Raw genomic sequence first — 21,683 nt, forward strand, 5'->3', positions numbered from 1 at the left:
TGAGGCCCCGCACACAACAAATTAATCTGCGAAGCATAAAGGCCTTTATATAGACAGCAATTAAACAAAGGTACATCCTATGCCAATGATTTCGGATCATTAATTCAACAAATCGACAGTAATAGCGCTTCCTGTTACTTGAATTATGTTATGGTAACAGTTTTTTGAACATTTGTTTTCAATACATTTTACTAAAAAATGCCAAAAACGTTTCTTCCGTATTTATTTTTTATGTCCAAAACATTATATTGCACTTGTTTAGGATTTAAAAAAAAGAAAAACCCACATATAGAGTCAACCAAATTCAAGTGATATATATATATATGTATATATTCATTAGTCATCTTTAAAATTTCCATTATTAAGCCACCATTTTGCCATGAATTTAAAACTGTTAAATACTTTTGGCAACTGGCTTAAATGCTTTAATTTTTGCCCACTTTTTGTCCCGGCCGCAGATACCTCCAAAAAATCAATGAAAACACAGTTTGTCGCTTCATTATTTTTGCAATAATAATTTATTATTATATATTATTTTTAAACTTTTTCGCTTGGTTGTTGGTGTGTTTTTGTCTGTCTGTTGTCGGTTGCTGTATTATTTTAATCGTATTTATTATATTAATTTCTGTGTTTTTATTGCGAGCGGCGAAATTTTGCACAATATTTAAACCGTTATTGTTGTTTGCTGATTCGCGGAATTATTTGTTCTTTGACTATTGTTATGACTAAAGTTAATGTTTGTATATATATAGGGTGTATATATAATAGCATATGAAGCGTTTAAATAGTTTTTAATGTCAATTTTTGATCATTTTTCCTTCATTATGTTTTCTGTTTTGCTTTTGTAACGGGCATACAAGTTTGTTTTGTTTAGCATTTATTATTAGTATTTATTATTAGATATATATAATATGAATTATTGTTTACCGCCTAGGCAAGTGAAATACTTGAAGTTAATTATTTTTATATACTATTTTTTAGTATTACGGGCTTACTGCACTCCTGCTAGGCTAGTGAATAAATTAAAATCTTAGCTTTAGGAAAATTACATCGTAAAATAAATCAAAGGTTCATCCATCATTAAAAACACTAAAAAGCGGTTCGTAAGATTTACCTTCTTTACTTCCTACATATCTACGTATTACTTTATATATTATATGTCCAATTACATAGATTTTTGTTACATTTTTATACTCAAATTGAAGCTATATCGTAAGGTTTATAAGCAATGCTAAAAATGTTTTTTTTTAGGGAAGTTAAATGCTAGGTAATGCCAACTGCCTACGCGGGTTTTCAGCTTATCGATTTTCAATTCTTTTAAAAGTCTTTCGTATCGGCTGCTATATACAACGTAACTGTAAACTTACAACTGAACGCTATCGGATCTAAGCACTCTAAATGGGTTATCGGAAGTTCTGCATCTTTTCACTATATGTTCTCTATATACAAAATGGCCGTTCCAACGTTTGCAACGTTCTCAAAACTCCTATGCATTTTCGTCTTCTTTTTTAACACTCTTAAGTATTTACACCTTATGTTCTTCCACTCCCACTCAATAGTCGCCGCCGCCGGATTGGATTGCACTCTGAGATCAAATAAATCCTCGCCAGCTCACCTGCCAGGCAATTAATTGGCGCTGCCGAAGAGTACGGAGTTTTTGTAATAGGCCGTCGGTCGCTCTGAAAGCGGACTTTTCACGTCCCGCTCGGCATTGGCGGCCCGGCTTTTGCGCTCCATCTCCAGCTCTTGGGCCAGGGATTCTGTAAAGAATCAGACAAATGCAAAATTGGAATTTATAGACAATTTAAAAGACATAATAACTGATCAAAGCCAGACCGTAAGTTTGATAATTTTTAAACAATAAACAAATAATTGTGGGGTTCTCTTAAATTAAATATCTTTTAACAAAGCGCTCATGTTATTTACTAAGCGTTTAATTTTAATGCTATGTATTTATAATTGATTATGATTATAGGTTTATTACATTTTGCATGAAGAGTATTTAGTCACCAAGGACAAAATATAAACACAAATTACGGAAACACTTTCTATTTTTATTTATTTGAATGTCATTTTAATTGTCATTTAATTATTTTAAATAAATATTTTAAAACTTACAAAAATTATATATCTTCTTTTTAACACTTTACAGGAATAAATTTAGTTGAACCAAAATATCTGATTCAAGCTCCAAACTCACCGGAATAGTTCTGCCAGAAGGCTCCGGTGGCCATCAGATCGATGCCCGGATAGCTCCAAGGACCCTTTCCGTTGCTGGCGGCCGCCGCTGCCGCTGCTGCTGCGGCTGCTGCTGCAGCGGCCAAGCTGCCTTCGGCAGCAGCAGAGGCAGCTGATCCGCTGGGCGGCCGATCGTCCCGGTCGCGACTACCGCACCTGTAAAAAACAAAAATATATAATCAAATTAATTACATAGAAGCTGATATGAAAATAAGTTATTGTTATACGCTTAACAATATTATATAAAACAAAAAAGAAAGCAAACTGTTCGGCAAGCCTTGCACCAATTCCAAAAATATAGGTATATTTGTTAAAACAACTACAGTAAAACCACAATTGTGAAATAACAGATTACTATATATACAAATCAATTAAAAAACATCGAAACAATAAATTTTTTCAGAACAGCATGGACCGCAGCATGGACTTCAGGAAAAATACTACGAAATAAGAAGTGATTAGTGAAAGTTTCAAATACCTTTTAGAGTTATCTTCGTCGTGGGTGGCCAATGAGGCGGCGGAGGACCGTGGCTGGCGCTCCACGGAGCCCTCGTGATCCGAGTGTGGCTCCCGCTTGAATTGGGTGGGGGAGTCCGGGCAGTTGAGGGCAACGGAGATGGAACCGGAAGCGGATCCAGCCGAATGTCCGGCAGTCACATCACAGGAGGAGTTGGAGCCCAGCGATTTGTCCGATTTTTCACTGCCGGCATCGTTTTCTACGGAAGATGGATGGAATAGAAGAGGGCGCTGTGTTGGTTAAAAAGCGTAGGGTGGCATTTTGGGGAGGGTGGAATGGGGTAATTTATCATTTGGGTGGTCAGTTGTGTTGGTCAATTTAGTTTTTAAAGATATATTTATTTACGAATGGTTATATGCAACCTAACTTATCGAACTTCGTTGATTTTTTTGTTACTTTTTTATTTAATATCCTTTCTCTACTTAAATTGTTTATATTTTGTTTTAAAAATTTCCAAGTTGGGAATAATATTCACATTTTATAATAGTATTGAGATTAATAAAAATAAAAATATTGAGCTTAAAAAACATCGAAACAATAATTTTCTTACTTTATTGAAGGACGTTTTGAAAATTTGTATTGCTTTTATTTTAATTATAGTTATTAATTAGATACTTTAATAGAATCTACGTGACTTTAGGCTTTAAAATTTATAGTTGATTTAGCTCATTTTCATAATCAATATCTGATTGGAGAGGAATGGAAAGTGGTGTACGGAGTGAAATAGGTAATGGGTGGTACAGGATTTTGGGGGATCTGTTAGCCATGCGTTGTGCGTGTCCTTGACCCCTTGAAACTTACCTTTCATTGTTTCCACATCGCCGCCGTGGCTGCTGCTATTGCTGTTGTTATTGTTGTTGTTGTTATTGTTGCACTTGGTATCACCTCCCCCGCCGCCACAAGCCTCCGATTCACTGCAAGCGGATCCGGATCCACCGCCCCCGCTCCCGTTCGCATTCGGACTGCCCTTCGTCGCACTGCTGCCGCCACCAAGTTGCTGCTGATAGCGGATGCGAATCTTCCGCTCGCGTCGAAAGCGTTTCTGGTAGAGCACTAAAAATGTAACAACAAAATAAAGGAAACATTTTAATGTCACAAGAATTGAATTTTTGCCATTTGATTCGATGGTTCTTAATTTACTTAGATAACATACTGTAAAATTCTACATGTGTACATATTATTTCAAAATAAATGTATTTTCAAAATTTAAAAGTTATAGGAAACGAAAATATTTAGGTTAAATTTTTTGAAATCATAAACTGATAGATTGCTATAACTGACCCACTGCGAAATACCACCTCACCACCGCAAATCATGATGCGAACATTAACACGAAATTCTTTCCACGGAAATGTCAGGAGATACGAAAAGAACAGTGCCCCGAGAACAGAGCAACAGCAAATACTAAGCCTACTGAGCTGATAGATCGTGCGGCGATCTCTAAATGGTAACTGGTAATTTGATCGATTCAAACGATTCTGGGTCTCTCCGGTTCTGGTTTTCCATCTGGCTTTAGTTCTGGCCTTAGTTCTCTGACTCGTTGCCTGTGCCAATTCAAGTGCGCATCCGGCCGTGTGTGTGGGCGCAATTATGTTTATTGATCCTGACTTGCAATCATTCCAGATCGCGAGTCATAGAAAAAAATACAACAACAAAAAAATAACAAATTTTGCACTCAGAAAAAAAGATAATAACATAACATTCCCTAAAGCTTCATTAGAAAATTGTAAACAGCAAGTCGAATATTTGACAAGAAATTAAAAGTTATTAAACTATTTTCTAACATAATTTAATATACAAACTTAAAGAAAAGATATTTATTTGATTTGTTTTATTAATAACTAACAAGCTCTTGCATTAAAAATATATTTTGGTCCTTCACAAAATATTTCTCGAGATTTTTTTTAATTCCTTCAAGATTTATTAAACAATTTGTTTATTTAGAAGGAGAATTTCTAGATTTTTTCGAGTGCCCCTGATCGACGATGTCGATGTGGATGGATGCGATGAAGCGTGGTGACAGCCGTTTTGAGGGTGGAGCCGAAAACTCAACCTCAAATCAAACCCAAAACTGTTTCAGGCATATTGAATTTCAGCGAGGATCGGTTCATGGCATTGCCCTCCATCTGCAGCTCCATTCCATTCGATTTTCGCTATTCCACCCAGCCAGCACCCACGCTCTGCCGTTACAAATGGCCAATTGTTGCCATGTTCTGAACTCGAAAAGTGGAAACACAAACTCGTACATGGCTGCAATTTTTATCGCCGGCGTTATTATTAGTTGCAATTAGATGTCTATGTGCCTGTGTGGCATTTTGCATAGTTGCATGCAATTTTTTCGGTTTTAGTTTGCTGATTTATGTGTTGCTTTTCCCTCCATAATTTTCCCACAAAGCGAGGGGAAAGGAGATTAAGTTATGGCCGGGTCGGTCAGTCCGGTGGGCAATTATAGTCTGCCCTGGTTCCCTTTGTTTTCGCATTGTAATTCAGCTGGTTTTGTTTTTGTTTTACTTTTTTTTTGGGTGGAGCTCTGTTTTTTTGGGTGGCTCAATGGCGGCTTCTGAATTTGAGGGCTGCCTTTGAGCTGGCCTAATGAATTGCACTTGATTGCTGAGCAGGAACCAATATATGGATTCATTTTTTGGCATATTCAATTGAAAAATTAGCGAGTACAAGAGCTAGTAAGTGGTACATTACCAAATTACTTCTAAATAGTAGCAGCTAATTTTGCAGTTTTTATTTTTCAACAAGTGATTTATGAATTCGAAATAAACTTTACAAAAAAATCCTAAAAGGAAATCCCAGCTCATTTTAAAACCGTGTACTAATATAAAAAACCCTAAATAATTAAAATAATATAATTTTTCTTATCATACTTCATGTAGGATTAATTTTTGTTAATTGGCTGAATGGATTCCGTTCTCTAAACTTCCTTCAATTAGGCTTAGTTCTTCTCCATCGCTGCCCTTTGTAGAGGTAATCAACCCTTAGCCCGTGACAACCCTTTTAAGGTCTTTTCAAGAAGTCATCACAAGCAAACGCCAGAACAACAACCAATTAAAGGATTTCTGTCTCTGCAACTCAAATTCCAGCTCCCCATTCTGAACTCCAATTCCAATTCCAACCCACTCCCATTTTTGTTTGGCTACTTTTTGCCAATCATTCGAGTGTAACTAAATAATGAAATGATATTAAATTCATTTGAATTGTGATTTCTGTTGAAAAAGAGGCCCGGAGCCAGAACAGCAGCCTGAACCTTAAAACCCTTTATTTTTTTGTCCCGCAACCTGGCGACGACCACCAGAGTGGAGGGGTTAAGGGGGACCGCAGGGGTTAAGGGGGGGGCATTCGCAGACAGTCGGCATATCAGGTGTCATTGTCATTTGAGTCAGATTGCATTAAGTGCGCCCGATTGGAGTCGGAATCGGCATAGGCAGAGCGAAGGAGCTGGCCGGGATCTGAGTATGAATCTGGATCTGGAGCTAAATGCGGACATGGACGTGGGGATGTGGATGTGGCGCACTGTCAGCACTGATTTGCTGCGGCAACTAGGGATGGATCGCCCCTCACAGTGGTCTGACGCTAATGCGGACCGGTTTTCAATTGAAGAAAAGCTCAAGGCAAAAATAGAAATAATATCTAACAACACGACAGGAAATACATTATTTTTTTTTAAGGCAGTTTAAAAAATGTAAAATAAAGCTTGTTATATTTTATATGTTTTCCTTTTACGTTTTTAACTTCTGTTTTTTTTTAAAGTAAATGTTAAAAAGTTTTATTGGGTACACCCGATTACATATTTAATATTTCCAACCATTTATAATTATTATTATTCTTGTACTCATTTTTTCAATAATTCAACTAATTATTCAACTCACCTCTCAGTTTACGTTCATCGACAAGCTGGCGTTCCAACGAATCTTTGACTTCGCGCTCTCGCAGAACATCCATCTTTAGCTCAGCTAAAATTAAATTAAAAGTAAAATATTTAATAATTAATAACCAGGAATAAAAGCCTTGTAAAGTCTTAGGTTCCATTAAAAAAGATTGGTTATAAAATGTAAACGTAATAGTTTTTAAAACTCACCTTTTTCGTAGCTGATTTGCCGCTCCTGCTGTCTGGCATTATCCGCGGCCACCTTGAGCAGGCTCTGGATATTCCGGAGCAACGTTTCCGTGGAGCTGGCTGGAACCGCCGCATGAGCATCGATGCCCAACGGTCCCAAGGCCAGACCGCCGGCCAGGGCGGCGGCATCGTTGGCCGCCAGGAGCGCCTCGTTGGGGGTGAGGGCACCACCGCCGCCTGCCGGACCATTGGCGACCGCACCACCGCCCACTGCCGCTCCATTGGCCGCCGCTGCGGCTGCCGCCAGTTGCGAGTAGTTCAAGGCTCTTTGGTGCTGGAGGGCGGCAGCGGCTGCCTCGGCCGACGTGGGGGAACCCCTCTGGTGCTGGGGCACCACGCCCAGGTGGGACAGACCCACCGTTTGGTGGTGGTGCGTGGCCGCATGCTGGTGCAGCTGGTGGGCCGCCGCCGCTGCTGCAGCCGCTGCAGCTGCCGCCGAACCGGTGGACAGATTATCACGTTCCGTGTCACTCAAATCTGTCAGAAAATGCAGGAATTCCGAAAGGAGTCAGTCAGAAGTTGTCACATAGCACAAATTTATCGGTTATCGCACATCATGCACTGCTTATCGTGCGTTTCTCATCGCTTATCGCACATCTCTGGAGCAACAAGAGGAATCACTGTAAAGTTCACTCACCTTCGTCTTCTTTGGCCAGGCAGCGTTCATCGACTTCGGATTGGTTCTCGTCGCTTAAATTCTCCTCCTCCTCTTCGTCGTCCTCCACCCCGATAATCCCGCCGCCCACATGGGAGGCCACGCCCCCGCCGACGCCACTGCGACTGCCCTCGTCCAGACTCCGGGAACCCCCTCTTCCTGGGGATCCTGCCACCGAATGGCAGTCACTTCGCTCGCTGCCCGCGTCACAGTTGCTTCCGCCGTGGTCCGTGTTTCCGCCGGACTTGCTCAGATTCAACACAGGACTCTGGCGCGTCGGGGAGCCTAAAAAATTTGAAGAAAAATCCGGCAATATACATTATTGTATAATTTTTTTTTAGGATCATTTTAGTTTTAAATGAAATTTTGTTCCAACATTAAATACTTGGTAGGTTTATTATATACCTATGATGTAAATGACAATGTCAACAAAATGTACATGCTGAACAAATTTGTGACTTTTTATTAGGTATACTTAAAATTGTAATATCTGATTCTAATTATAATTATAAAGTTAGATAGTGAGATACTCACAATTTCTGGAGCTGAGATCCCTGGGCTTGTGTTCGGCCACCATCACATTTCCGACCCGATCGACGACCGCACCACCTACGCCCATCACCTGCTGCCGCTCGTCCGTCCGCTCCTCCCGCAAACGCTCCAAGTGCTTGACGATATCCTCGTAGGCCGCTCGGCAATTCTCCCAGATTCCGGATCTGGCCAAGGCGTCCATATTGGCCGCCGACATACCGGCGTTTTGGGCGGCGGCCTTGAGCATCTGGCTTTCTGGACGGGCGTGCAATCCGTGAGGCGGCATTCCCGGCGACATGAGAGCCGCCGCTCCAGGATGGTGGGCGTTCATCTGCATGAAGGCCATGTGATTGATGGGCGGTGGATTGTAGCCATTAGCCAGAAGGGGCGACTTCATATCTGAAAAAAAGGAATTGAATATGGAAATATTTAATATAAAGCGAAATACATTTTTAAAAATTTAATTCATTGCATTTTATCTTTACGATTGGAATTATGGTAGTTTCTCTAAGCCAAAACATTTTAGTTGTTTTTGTTTCTTAAATAAAATAAAAAAATAAATAAAATATGACAATTTAGTTCGTTTAAAACCTATATAAATGTTGAAATGTTATTTAATTATTTATTTTAAAAATTCTATTTTTATAGTCAGTTTGCTAAAATGTCATTAAACATATTTCCTTGACCACTTAAACGTTAATCAATAATTACTTTGCTTTTGCCCTGAACCTTGGTAAATATTTTAATTTCAAAATGCATTGGCCCATCCTCCACAATATTTGCCTTTCATTTTGATGGCTCGTCCAACTGACACCTGTTCCTGTCTGTGTCTGTGTCTGTGTCTGCCAAATATATATATTAAATATATAGATATCTATGTATGGCATGTCTATTGTCTGAGCGGCCAGACTAAACACAACAACTGAAAACACCCACACACACACACTGTAGATGTATAGGTACTTTCGTATATGTCGTGTGTAACTACGGCTGTCATTTGTTTGCACAGCCTGTATATGCATTTAGACAATTTAGAGGGCCATTAAATGCTTTAAAATTCACTAAATGGCATTATACATTGTAAATTGGCAAATATTCGTTCGCTTTGGAATGCAATTAAACGACGGTTCATATGTGAAAATGCAGTTAAAAATTTATAGAAATGCGTTGTACACTTTTCATTAATAATGCAATATCACTCAAGTATCAACGCCCCATAATTCACTCAGAGAACCTTTTCTTTATGGCCAGGAATGACGAGGCGAAAAAGCGAACAGTTTTCAGACCCATCTTCGTTTTAGAAGGCGCCGGCGGCGCATGGTTCTAAAGAAAGAGATTTCGAGATTTCTTTCGATTGGGCTTTTGTTGCTGCTCGAATATAGTATCTTTCAATATTGTGCGTTTCGGACACATTAATAGAATGGGGCGTTGGCCAAGTTGTCAGCCCAGCTCTTTCTCACTGTTTGGCGATCATAGAGAAATATGTAAAAATCAATTAAATATGAGAGAGTCCGCTTGTACTTATCATAATTACAGCCACAGATACAATTCGAAAATTCAACTGAATGCGATTTCCTGTGCCAGTACAAATCACAGTGGAATTTGAGTTGATTGTGGCTCTGGCTGCCATTTATCTGTGGCTCTGGCTGTGGCTGTGGCTCTGACTCTGGCTGGGAACGTAGCCCAAGTATCTGTATCTGTAGCTGTGTATCCGTTTCGTTTTTGTTCGTTTTGGCAGCTGTAAGCTGTAATCAGCCAACAAGCAGCGACCACAAATCACAAATGGCGGCAACGACGACGATCACCGATCGATTGGGAAAGCACAGAAACACAAAAACACAACGGCCGCCGCCGCCGATCCCCGAAAGCGAGTTTTGTGTTCAATCTGGGAATGATTTCATTACCATTCGAATCCGAATTCGTGGCCCCTCCGGCCATGCCACTCAATTGTGTGAGAATTGCAATTGGCAGCGGCAAGTGGGTGGTTTCGGTGCACAGAAAAAATAGTCTTAGCTGTTGGTTTTCTTTTCAAAAAAAACGCATACTTTTTAAAACTAGAAATTTTTATATATTTTTCTGTTACTTAAAACAGTATGGCTCAGAAAACATTCTAGTTAAGGATTCATTTTGTTAATTAAGGTCACTCTGCCGACTTTAATAGACTGACTTATACGGTCAAACAAAGTGCGTTTTAAAAGTAATATTTTTCCCTGCGTATATGCAATGTTTTGCGATTACTTACCACTAATGTGCCCATTTTCATAGGCATAGTCCCCGTTGTCCAGGCGATGCTTCTTCAACTGTGGATGCTGCGATAGGTGAGTGGGCGGAAGGGAAAGCCCCACGGGTCCCCTTTTGGGCGGTCTACCCGGTCTGGAACTGCGGAATTGCAGAGAGTTACTGTTGGGTTGAGAGCAATGGATAATATCCGTGGTATCAGTACAAAAAAATGCCAAATGCCTCAGCACAGTGATCACAATTCAGCAATTTTATGGGAGGATAAGTGGGAGAGATCAAATGCTAATTTCTGCATTGTGCTGCTGCATTTTCACGCTAATTATTTGGTTTGATTTATTTACATAAGAAATTAAGAAAAGGTAATTGTTGATGCCTAATTACAACTTGAGAGTTTTAAGATCGAAATTAAAAAAAAAAAAATGTAATAAAATGCAAAGGGATTAATTACAGAATTAATGAATAAGTAAATACCAATAAGTAAAGCACATTTTAGAACTTGTATATACATATAAAAACCGCGGTAGATATTTTAAATTGATTTAAGGGCCTCGCCATGATTTATATCCGTCAGACCATGCTGAATATTTTAAAATAATATTGTTGTAAGTTCTTTAGTTTTATTTGCTTCTGTAAAAGCCCGCGGATTGCCTTTAACAAAAAGTGTCTATAATTTTTTGATGGCCTGTCTCGCCATTAACGCATCCTTCACGGGGTTTAACTATTCTGAGGAATCTCGCTGTTTAATAATTTCCCCCATACGAAAATGCCATTCTTAAGTTGTATCCCCTGCCTCTCGCCCACAAGTTGCATTGCCTAATTAAGCTTTAGCCAACTTTAGTGAGCACCCCGTTGACTTGAGACAAGTAAAAAGCCAAAAACGAGAAGAACGAAAACGTGCTACCATTTTAATTATGTGCCATAAAAAAAATGTACAACCCGAAACAGCAACAATAATAAAGTGAAGCCACAAAGAGAGGAAGAATAAAAATGAGTTAAACTATTTTTTCTAGTAATTTATGCCCGCAATTGCTGTTATTTGTATATAAAATATTTAAACAGGTCTTGTGCAAATACTTGACGCAGACGCAGGTTAAGCTAAATAGTTACCCGAAAAGGCATAAACAACTTGGCGCAGCGGGTGGAAGTTATGACAAACAAGAGATAAAACCCGGGGGCCGGAATCCTAAAAACTGACTAACTGCAGCAAATACTACAAGGGGAGCCGGGTCTTGATCAAATAGAGCGACCCCTGGCCCACCTGTCCGATGCCTTCAGATGGTTCCTAGCAATTAAATTATGGAATCTTCATTCCATGTTTGCCGCTTGTACACAGGTGCCCGCTTAGAAGCCAAAGCTAAAGCCAAAGACAAAGACAATGGCAAATAAACACAGGTAGCAATGATCGTGTGCACGATATGAATTACGATGCACTCACTTGCGTATCTACTTCATTCTTTATATATATGGCGAAACTCTGAACAATTTGTAATTGTGCGTTCTTCGGATAACGATTCTACCAAATATTTACCATTACATATTGCCACAGCCAATATTTGCGGCTGGATTTTAATTGTGCTCCATTAAATGTTTAACGGCAAACAATGCGGAGTTGTTGTCTTGGCCTCTTTGGGTCAAATAAAGAGACTCTCCATGCCATGAATCATTCCGAGAATGAGAATGAAAACAATCTTTTCTCGAGGGGCCAGCGAAAGTGTTTCTGGGATCTAATCGGAAGGCCGTTCCCCCGGGTTATGACGTGCAAAAATCTGGGACTCGTGCGTCTGTCAGTCAACTTGTATGAATTTATGAGAAGTGGGTTGGAGGTTGTGCGGCCAACACTTTCATTGGAAAGTTTTCGGCTCTGAAGCGCTGACATGTTTGTCTTGTGCAGAAAATTTGGTTTCACTAGAATATGTTTTTCGCATAGTATCTGGATAAGATATACGTGATGGTCACATGGTGATGCAATATCATTGACCATTGAATTATGTTTCAACGGAAATCTATTAATAACCTTTAAAATGAAACTATTGAGTGAAATAATTCCAAACAAAACATACATTTTCCGACCATATAACAAACAATTATTCTTATTTATTTTATAATAGCGGAAAAGTGTCTGAAAAGCCCTGAAACTATTTTTCTGGTAATTTGCGTTCCAAAATGCCCAATGGATTATATAATTTTCAACGGTTAAGACCAAATTCCAATCTTTTGAGCAGGCCAACTGCCATTTGACTAATTTATGCACCGTTGTCACTAGCCGCAAATGTCATTTTGCATTTTTTCGCACAGCGAACAAACGTTTAGTCAGGAATAAACAACAATTTGTCAAAATAGTCGCTGTGTCCAATGCGGCCTGCCAAAACAAGTACAACAATATAATAGCAACCGGAGGAGAGGAACCGGTTGTCAAGTTAGCCACACAAGGCCCGAACCTGTTTGCAGCTGTCTCCTCGTGCGTCCCCTCGATTTTCGCATATTTCAATAATCAAGGGATAGCTGAGTTGTTAATTATTGACTTGTGGCCGGGACGCTTGAGAAACAGCCGCCAAAATATGCGCCAAACTGTGCTAAACGTGCCACTCGCCGTTGCATAAATCGAATCGATTTGTATCAAATCGACTCGAATCGATTCGATTCGATACGATTCGAATCGGATCGATAGTTTCGAATGCAATTGCACTTTAGCGAAGAGGCGTTCCCGGCATTTGTCAGCGAATCCACACTCCCTCGGCTTAACCCACTGCCCCCGGGGATTAAGTCGGGGTCCAGTAAACTGGGGCTAAGCTGCCAATTGGTAAATCAATTATATTTATGGCCAAGTTGCCACCTTGTGCCGCTGCGGAGCGTGTTTGCCGGCAACTAAATCAATGCAATCCATGCAACCGACAATTAAATGTGTGCCTGCAACACAATTTCCATATTTGCAATTACCAATGGTCGAGTGTTCAGAAGCAGAATGTTAATTGAATTCATAGCCTCAAATTGATTCTCGCCCCTCGAACCGCTGCCATTTGTCTCAAAGCCGTCGTCTGACAACAATTTCCCAGAAAGAAGCCGGTAAAGAATACCCCCTTGGCTTGGCGCTTGAAGTTAGCTCGAATTTCTTTCGCTGTTAACAATAAATGTTATTGGAATTTGCATTGAGCCAAACGAGACAACTGCGACTTCAGTCGACTTACGTATTCATTGTTGAATGACATGCAAATGTACGAATGACATGGCATTCGCCAAAGGCTTTTGAAACGGACCGGGTCCAGAGGGTTAGCCCCAGACTAATTGTGGGTTTCGCTGCCTGTGCTCCTCCAAACAATCAAGTGCAACATATTATGGAAAGGCACTGCCAATTGAACTTGTAAATTATACATAACAACAATACTAACTAGAGTTGTCCAGAAACTTCAAAGATATAAGAGTTAAACGACCCGGAAAATACTAAGTAGTCCAGAACCTCTTATTCTCAAATAGATTGATATTAATGAGTTAATTCTGAGTTGTAAAATTACTATAGTGATAGTTGGAAATATTCTTAAACAATTTTAATTATTTCACCCTACTATAATTGTGAAATAAATAAGATGCTTGTATTTCACTACCGCAAACCTTTCTACACTTCATGAATTCACACTCGACATTTTTCTATGCAAATTTGTATTGCCAAGTCAAATATTCAAACGAAAATCACATGGTAATTAGTCATTTTGGGTGGCCTTCTTTCCTCCCCAATTTATAGCCGTATAATTTGCTCGAGCGACTTGCGATTTTCCCCGGACCAACGGCACCGGCAACTCGATATGTGCAGAGCATTAAAATTAATGCAGATTTCTTGGCAATTGTTTTTGCATACTTTGTTTTATTTTTTCCTCACTCACTTCAATTTCAATTGGCGTGCTAATAACTCATTTAGTTCGCAACAAAAACCCGAACAACGGGCCAACAAAAAATGTAGTTACAAACATGCCACATCAACAATGGATTGGATGGCTACCCAAGATCGCTCCTTACTTCCCTTTCCTCCATCCGAATCGCATCTCATGATGCTGAGAGAATACGCGCCACACTATATTTATATATGTATAGTACTGACTGGGTGCAGTTTTGTTTTAGGCTCTGTAATTATTATAAAAATAAATTGAACTATTGTTGCCTCATTTAGATTGAACAGTGAGGCAGCCACAATGTTGCTTTTGTTACTCGGTTACACTCAATTAAGCTGATTTTGCAAAATGCAAATGCCCACAAATGAAACTCACACCTCGAAAATCATACACTCAAATTATTTTAGAAATTTAATATAATTACATTTGGTTTTTTACCCTCTGTCTTTCCTTGCAACACTTTTCCGCCTCTCATTTTGACAGCCCGAGGAGTTCAGTTGAGTTGAGTTGATCTCTTGATTGTCAGTCAGTCATTTGTGATTAGACAATCGACAGTTGCCGCCGCTATTGTTGGATAGCATAAATTATAGTCTGTCTCTACAACAAAGCTTTGCATATGAAATCCATATAATAAATCAATGTGCTGTCGTAATTTGTGTTAAGTTATTTGTAATCAATTTTAATTCCCCCCATCGCGCCCCTTTGATTGCTGATTTATGGGAACATTTTATTCATTCTGCCATTTTGTTTTATTGTCTTTTTCTGGGTTTTTCTAAGACCAATAATAAATATGATGAGAGCAACTTTACTATGACGCCTACTTTTTCAAACAATTTTTACTAATGTTCATTTATAAAGATATCTAAATTTGTTATGATTTAAAATCGTTTGTATTCCCATAACAATTTTTTAGTCTAGATCTTTATTTTTGCCTTAATTTTCTTCTTTTGTTTAAGAAATTTTCTTTATTTTCTATTATTTAAAACCTAATCATCAAACAAATCTTCCCAAAGGTTCCCACAAACTCTCCCACTCGTTTAAATCGCTAACTTTCCCGCATTCTTCAGCCGAACAAATTTAACAACAAATTAAACTCATATGAAGTCAAGTCAATCGTTTTTTTTTTGTCCAACATTTTCCACTTGGCCCGAGTAATTTGCATAGTTGTGGTCTGCAAGTCCATAGCTCTGATCGGATTGAAGCGGATCGGTAAGTCTTCGGCAAAGTACGGCTTTAGTCCAATTTAGTGGAAAGGTGTGCCCACCAGCTTGGTCACAACACGTTGTTGTGGCCCAATGGAGTTTCGCCTTTGCCTCTCCGGCATGGCTGGCTTTTGGTCGATGCCGCTTAAACGCCGTTTTAGCCAAGTTAGGTGAAAAATGTCGAGAGAGAGGAGTGGAGACCGAACTGTCAACTGTGATCAAAATCAATTGTTTGCCATTTGCCAAACCAAATTGACTGAACCAACTGCGACTCACACAAAAATGCTGACAAAATTATACGAACCCATGAAATGTCAGTGTCAATAATTTTTGTAATTATGAGCATATACGTCAAAAAAAAAACTATATGTTTAAAAAAAATCATTTTTATGGTGGGCTGCCATAGGAGAAGCCCCCAAAAAAGGCAAACAAATATAATAAAAAATTATTGCAACGTAAGTTTTGATTTCAACAAAAGGAGAATACAACTGGATGAGCTCAAGAGTGTTTTAGAGTGAAAATGTGAGGATATATTTTTGGTACCAATTAACAGTCGGTGTTTTAAATCTATTGAACAAAAATTATATAGTTTGAAGTTGAAAAATGTGTAATTTTTGCTTTGTGTTGCCTGTTGATTCTTGATCTCAATATTTATTTTAATTTATACGTTTAAGAACAATTTTTTTATACAACTTTGGTAAAATTTCTTTCTGGTCTTTCGAACGGATTCCTTTGGTATGGTATCTCTAAAAATCAATCACCACACCTGTTCCATCTACCGTTAACGCCGTTATACACCGCCAAAAATTCTTATCGAAAGAAAACCCTTTTTTCACGCTCTATTTACAACTTTCGTATTATCTTTTTTGCTCTTTTTATCTGGCATATCCTTTTGTCTTCCGCCCTTTGTGGCTCGCCCAATTTCCGTTTCGAGTTTAATTAATTCAATAAACAAATTATTTTCGCTCTAAAAACTCTCAAGTGTATCGATTCGATGCGTTTCTTTCCTTCGTAAAATATATATAAATAAAAAAAAAAAAACCAAAAGTAGGAGGAGAGAAATTATTGCCATAGTTTTTTTATTATACTTGTGTGTTTACCTCTCTGGTGGCTTGATCGATAGGCATCTGCAATTAAAAAGAGAAGAAGAAGAGACAAGTGAGGCAAAATTGTTAAACATTTTGAATAAGCTTTAATACAAAAATACTGCAACGAAACGGAAAAAAAACTGAACTAAAATTCAGTGTACTAATGTTAAGAAGGGAAGTTTTCATTGATGGGGTGGCTGCATTTTGGCGGGCAAGCGGGTGTGAAAATGCACACGCCCTTGTAACCCCCCAATAGCCCCTTAGCCCACCAACCGACCAAACAAATTGTAATTATCCCCAGAGAGCGCTGCCTTCAGCGGTTTCGCATTTCCTCTTTCGCTCTTCCAACTTGTTTCAATTTAGCGCAAAACTTTTTCAACCTAATAATAGGTTTAACCGCAATTTTAACCGTTCCTCATGTTGGGTCCGGTTCGGTTTTTAAAACCGGGAATTGTACCAAGTCTGAGTCTCTGGTTCTGTACTGGTTGGCCATTGAACAAAAATCCAATTTAAAATGGATTAAGATCATTACATTTAATATAAATTATAAAAACAATTGCCTAAAAATGTTATGATTTTCATCGTAACACAGATGGATTCCATTAAAATAACTATTTTTGCAATTAAATGAAAATCCTTAATTAGAAATTAGAATTTTGACATTTTTTCTGTAAAAAGTTACATAATGAGGTCCAAAATTATATTAAAATGTTTTCTGTGTACTTGTACTTCTCTGACCAAAGCGCATGTGCACTTTGGAGCACACTCCATACATGTGGCTCAGCCCTTTTCCATAATTAACTGGATGGTTTTCCACCGACTGCATTGTGGTCAGCGGCCAGTTCAACCCGTTCTTTACTGCAACCGGGAACTGTAAACAAAAACCCAGGACTCTCCACCGGCTTACCAAAAAAAAAAAAAAAAAAAAAACAAAAGAACAAAACAAAAAAAGCGATATTGGAATACAAGGTTGTAATCTTTTCGACTGTTGATGTCTTAATGCCGGGCAGTCGTTTTGAAAATGTTTTTGGAAAGCTTACAGGTAGGGGATGTTTAAATATTTCATAAAATATTGAGTTTCATTTGGGGCTTTAACCGAATATTAGCCTTTAATTAAATTTGACTTTGTACTTATATTTTCAGGGTTTAAAATGGTTATACTACTTAAATAAAGTTCAAACTTTGTTATTGCATAATGAAATATAAGTCGTAATAGCTTTTAGGAAGTCTTTGCAACCCTTTACTGTAATATGAAGTTGGCTTGCTTGTAAAACTTTATGTAACCAAGGACAATGGCACTTCCTTTATGTTTTTTCAAACTGAGCTACAAAATTTAACCATGAAGAAATCTAGACCAAGTGACTCCTAGATCTCCCCCACCAATTAAAAAAAAGCAAAACCTATTTCTTTGCGCTGTTTTTGCTTGTCGTTTTTTCCACTCGAACGGAAATGAGCTGACAGGGCACCGCACACGTCGATTGCAGAAAACATCGGATAGAACCGGAGAAAAAGTTGTAGAAGGTGGAAAACTGTTTCACCAACTATTGTTAGAGGCGCTCAAAGGAATTACGCAGCTTTCGGATAGTTAGCAAAGGGTTACGGGCACCGCTTTACGTTTGCATTGCGTATTTCCGCCAAATGTCATCGGAAAACGGCAAAAGGCGAAATGCGAAACGAAAGTTTTTTGATTGCTTGGGTTAATCGATATCGATGCACAAACTATTTGCATACCGCCCGTTGCGATATATAAAGTGAGGGAGGCGGCGGGTGCAAGTTGAGTGCGTAAGTTGGCTAAAGCGGAAACAGGAAATGAGAAAATTTTGCAGAGTAAACCCCGAACTAGAATTGCAACTAACTGGGCACATGCACTCAACAAAATTTAGATTAAAAAGTTAAACAAAAATGTAATTTAACTAAATAAATAAAAACATGGCAAAGCAATTAAAATAAATTCATATTTTGTTATAATGTTTTTCGATTAACATAAACCCATAATAAAATGCCAACTCTAGCACTAAGTTTTATTTTTTGTCATTTAACAACAAATTTACAAGGGGATTGCGTTCGTATTCAAAAATTCAAAATCATAAAGAAATCAAGTGTCTTTTTAAGAATTAAAAACTCAAAATCTTTTCAAATATAGATTTTTTAATTTAAGGAGATTTTTTCCCTGACCAATTGATAAGAAATATTTCCAAACAAAAAAAACCAAAGAGTTAGAGCACCGCTAACAAAAAACAATACAAGATCGTACCACTTTTTTAAAAACAGTGACGATTTAAAAACAAAAAAGGTCTATCGAATCAAAGCCAATTTTAGATCAAAGCCCTTGACTACAAAGCACTGATCAGTGAAATTAAAGTGATTGCATGAAATAACAATAACCGCCCAATTGCGTGTGGGACTCGTGCCGTTGTTTTTTCTTTCGTACCTGGCCGTGGTGCAGTCCCTGTAGAGGACGTCGAAATCCTTGCAGCACAGCAACTTGCAGCGATTGACGCCCGGCTGAATGGCGCCCAGTCCTCGCAGTATGCGCACCTGTTCCACATTGCAGACGAGCGGTACGATGTCCAGTCGCTTTAATTTGGTATAGACCGTATGCAGACCGCCCACCAGGTGCTTTAGGAAAAGCTCAAAGGCCTGCGGCAGGCAGAGCATGGTTTCGTTGCTAATTATGAAAGCGGCGACCTTCTGACCCCGGTACTCCACCAATTTGCACTCATTGGCACTGGGATCCGAGGTGGAGATTGGGGGCGGTGAATTGTACGACCTTGGCGGCACATGATGATGGGCGGCGGCCATCAGTTCCAAGGGGGAGGCGTGGTGCATCATCTGCAGGGAGTTGAGGAGTCCCAGCGAATGGGGCGGCAGTCCATGGGGCATTCTTGGGGGCAGACCCGTCGGCAGTCCATTGCCCGATGGCATTCCATGTGGCGGGGGGCTCAGCTGGTGGTGTTGCTGTTGCTGCTGCTGTTGTTGCTGCTGCTGCTGCATCTGCTGCATCATGGAGTGGTTCATGGAGCTAACAGGACTCACGGCACTGGGATGACGGCTTGGGGAGCTGGCCGGGGAGCAACTGGATCCGCGTCCTTGGTGAGAACTCCTACCATTCGGGCGATCCTCGTTGGCCCCACGCGAGCTGTTGCTCCCGTCGCGTCCATTGTGTTGCTGCTGCTGTTGCTGCTGCTGCTGCTGTTGCTGCTGGGCTGCTGCGGCTGCTGCTGCTGCGGCGGCTGCCTGCTGCTGCTGCTGGTGGTGCATTAACATGGCGGTGGTGTTCATATTGCCCGTGGCTCTTTCAATACCACTATTATTGTTATTAATTGCGCCCGTTTTATTGTTGTTCTTTTCACTCTGTTCACTTGTCACAGAATCCATACTTCATCATGGCCAACACTTTTGTTTGTTTACTTTTTAAACGATTTTTTTTATTTGGTTTTTTCTATCATGAACAAAATTAACACAAAGTTAGAGAGAAATAGAAGAAAGGCGATGAGAGGGAGACAAATAATTAATGAACTCTTAATTCATTTATAATTATTTATTAGGCTTCTCTATGCAAATTCTGATTGGGTCTGTTTTTCTTTACATCCGTGAGTTAATGGCTTTAAATATTTCTAAAATTCTTTCATTTTTTTAGTTCCAATTTGTAAAATTTAAGCTTAAAATTTTGGCTAAATTCGATTTTCTAATACTCTGATTGTATTACAAAATGTAAGGTACATTTTATCGGAATTAATAAGTCTAAAAACCGTATTCCTAAAAAGTCTATTCCAACTTCTGTGACTGATTGAAAAATTAAAAACAAAAGAACATCCAATTAAACAAATTTACGAAGAGGATTTGGTCATAACTAGTTTATAATGAGGATATTTGTGTTAAAAAAAGGTCATAAACGATAAAATGATCAAATAGTTAACTTTAATAAGTTTAGGTAAAGAAATTTATCTTAAATTTATTATAAATAAAAAAAATTGACTTTTTAAGCTCTTAAACCAATTTGATTTGAAACTTGATCAGATGACACTTTGTCCATTTGATATATATTCAATTCTAAGAAAGTTCTAAGGAACATTTCTACGATTAGATAAAGCTTAGATAGATAAAGTATATCACGTTACATCATAGAATTAGCAGTCATCTTTCATTGGATACGTTATTTGATAAAGAATTTATCATTTTCCAAAATTTTTAAAGAACATTAATTTGCATAAATCTACCTATAGTCAGCCCTATTTTTAAGATTCGATAAAGAACATAGATTTACCTTTAAGGGGTCTAAAAGTAATTCTTAAACTCAAAATCACTTAACACAAGTCACTCGCGCACTTTGTTTTTTTGTGATTTTCACTTTAAATTTCGCCGTAAAATATATGATTTTCCAATATTTTTGTTGATATTCCGATTGCCCGTAAGATCGAGTGTTCAAATAAGCGTATTCGTACTGGAATTTTGGAAACCGGAGCGGAGTCCGTTTTCGAGTACCGTTCCGACGGATTGTCACTGAGAGATTGAGAGATGCCAGCTACTCCTCTGCGACGGCGGCGTTTGCGTCGCTGCCTCTGCCTCTGGTTCCTCCTCCCCCTCTCTTTCGCGAATTGGAGAAATCAACGAAACGAATTGCATTCGAATGGGAATCGACTGAGAGCGGGATGGCAGGAGGCGGCAAGCAGGCGAGCGCGAGCGAGAGGGCACGGACGAGTGCTATTTTTTTAGCCCACCCACACACACGAAGCGCTACCGTTATGTACTAAGAGAAATGCGCGCGCAAAAGTTTTATTGCATTACCTTCGCTTGCGAATGACAAATTCGTAATGAAAGGCGAGTTTCGATTCAATTCGTTTCGGATTTTCGTGGCAGCGCCGCCGGCTGCGCAGCAACAGAGGGCGTGTATGTATATGTGTCTGTGAGAGCGAGCTGGGCTGGTGTATCTGTATCTGTACATGCGATTGTGCAAAACCAGAATACGAATACGAATACGAATAAGAATACGAATACGAATACGAGTTGCGTTTTACGAATGTCTGTGGCACGTCTCGCATTACACCAATACAAGGCCAAAAAGGGGAGTGGTATATGCGATTGATCGGTGTGTTTGCATTTGTGTATTTCTGTGTGCAACCCCGAAAATACAATGACAAACGTAAATCGCTCTCTCTCTCTTTCGCATTTGTTTTATTTATTTTTTCAATTCGTTTGTGCAAGTT

At 39.1% G+C, this 21,683-nt stretch overlaps 1 protein-coding gene across 6 annotated transcripts; it reads right to left on the reverse strand.

The window, feature by feature from the left end:
• Window positions 1-499: 499 nt before the first annotated feature.
• LOC108150511 lies at window positions 500-21,272 on the reverse strand. Of its 6 annotated transcripts, none has more exons than XM_017278729.2 (12): window positions 20,744-21,272; window positions 18,908-19,918; window positions 16,489-16,515; window positions 10,310-10,440; window positions 8,071-8,466; window positions 7,519-7,821; window positions 6,843-7,358; window positions 6,634-6,717; window positions 3,557-3,808; window positions 2,717-2,954; window positions 2,201-2,394; window positions 500-1,760 (listed from the first exon to the last, which is right to left on the reverse strand). In XM_017278729.2, exons 2-12 carry the CDS (start codon window positions 19,852-19,854, stop codon window positions 1,627-1,629), a joined length of 3,222 nt encoding a protein of 1,073 aa, XP_017134218.1. In that variant the 5' UTR covers window positions 19,855-19,918; window positions 20,744-21,272; the 3' UTR covers window positions 500-1,626. The 6 variants fall into 6 exon arrangements, with proteins under 6 accessions (XP_017134218.1, XP_017134217.1, XP_017134216.1 ...); XM_017278728.2 differs by having other exon boundaries at window positions 10,310-10,446; XM_017278727.2 differs by having other exon boundaries at window positions 10,310-10,467.
• Window positions 21,273-21,683: the final 411 nt, after the last annotated feature.

This window comes from Drosophila elegans, unplaced genomic scaffold (genome assembly GCF_018152505.1).
Source record: "Drosophila elegans isolate 14027-0461.03 unplaced genomic scaffold, ASM1815250v1 contig_814, whole genome shotgun sequence".
Classification (NCBI taxonomy): Eukaryota; Metazoa; Arthropoda; class Insecta; order Diptera; family Drosophilidae; genus Drosophila; species Drosophila elegans.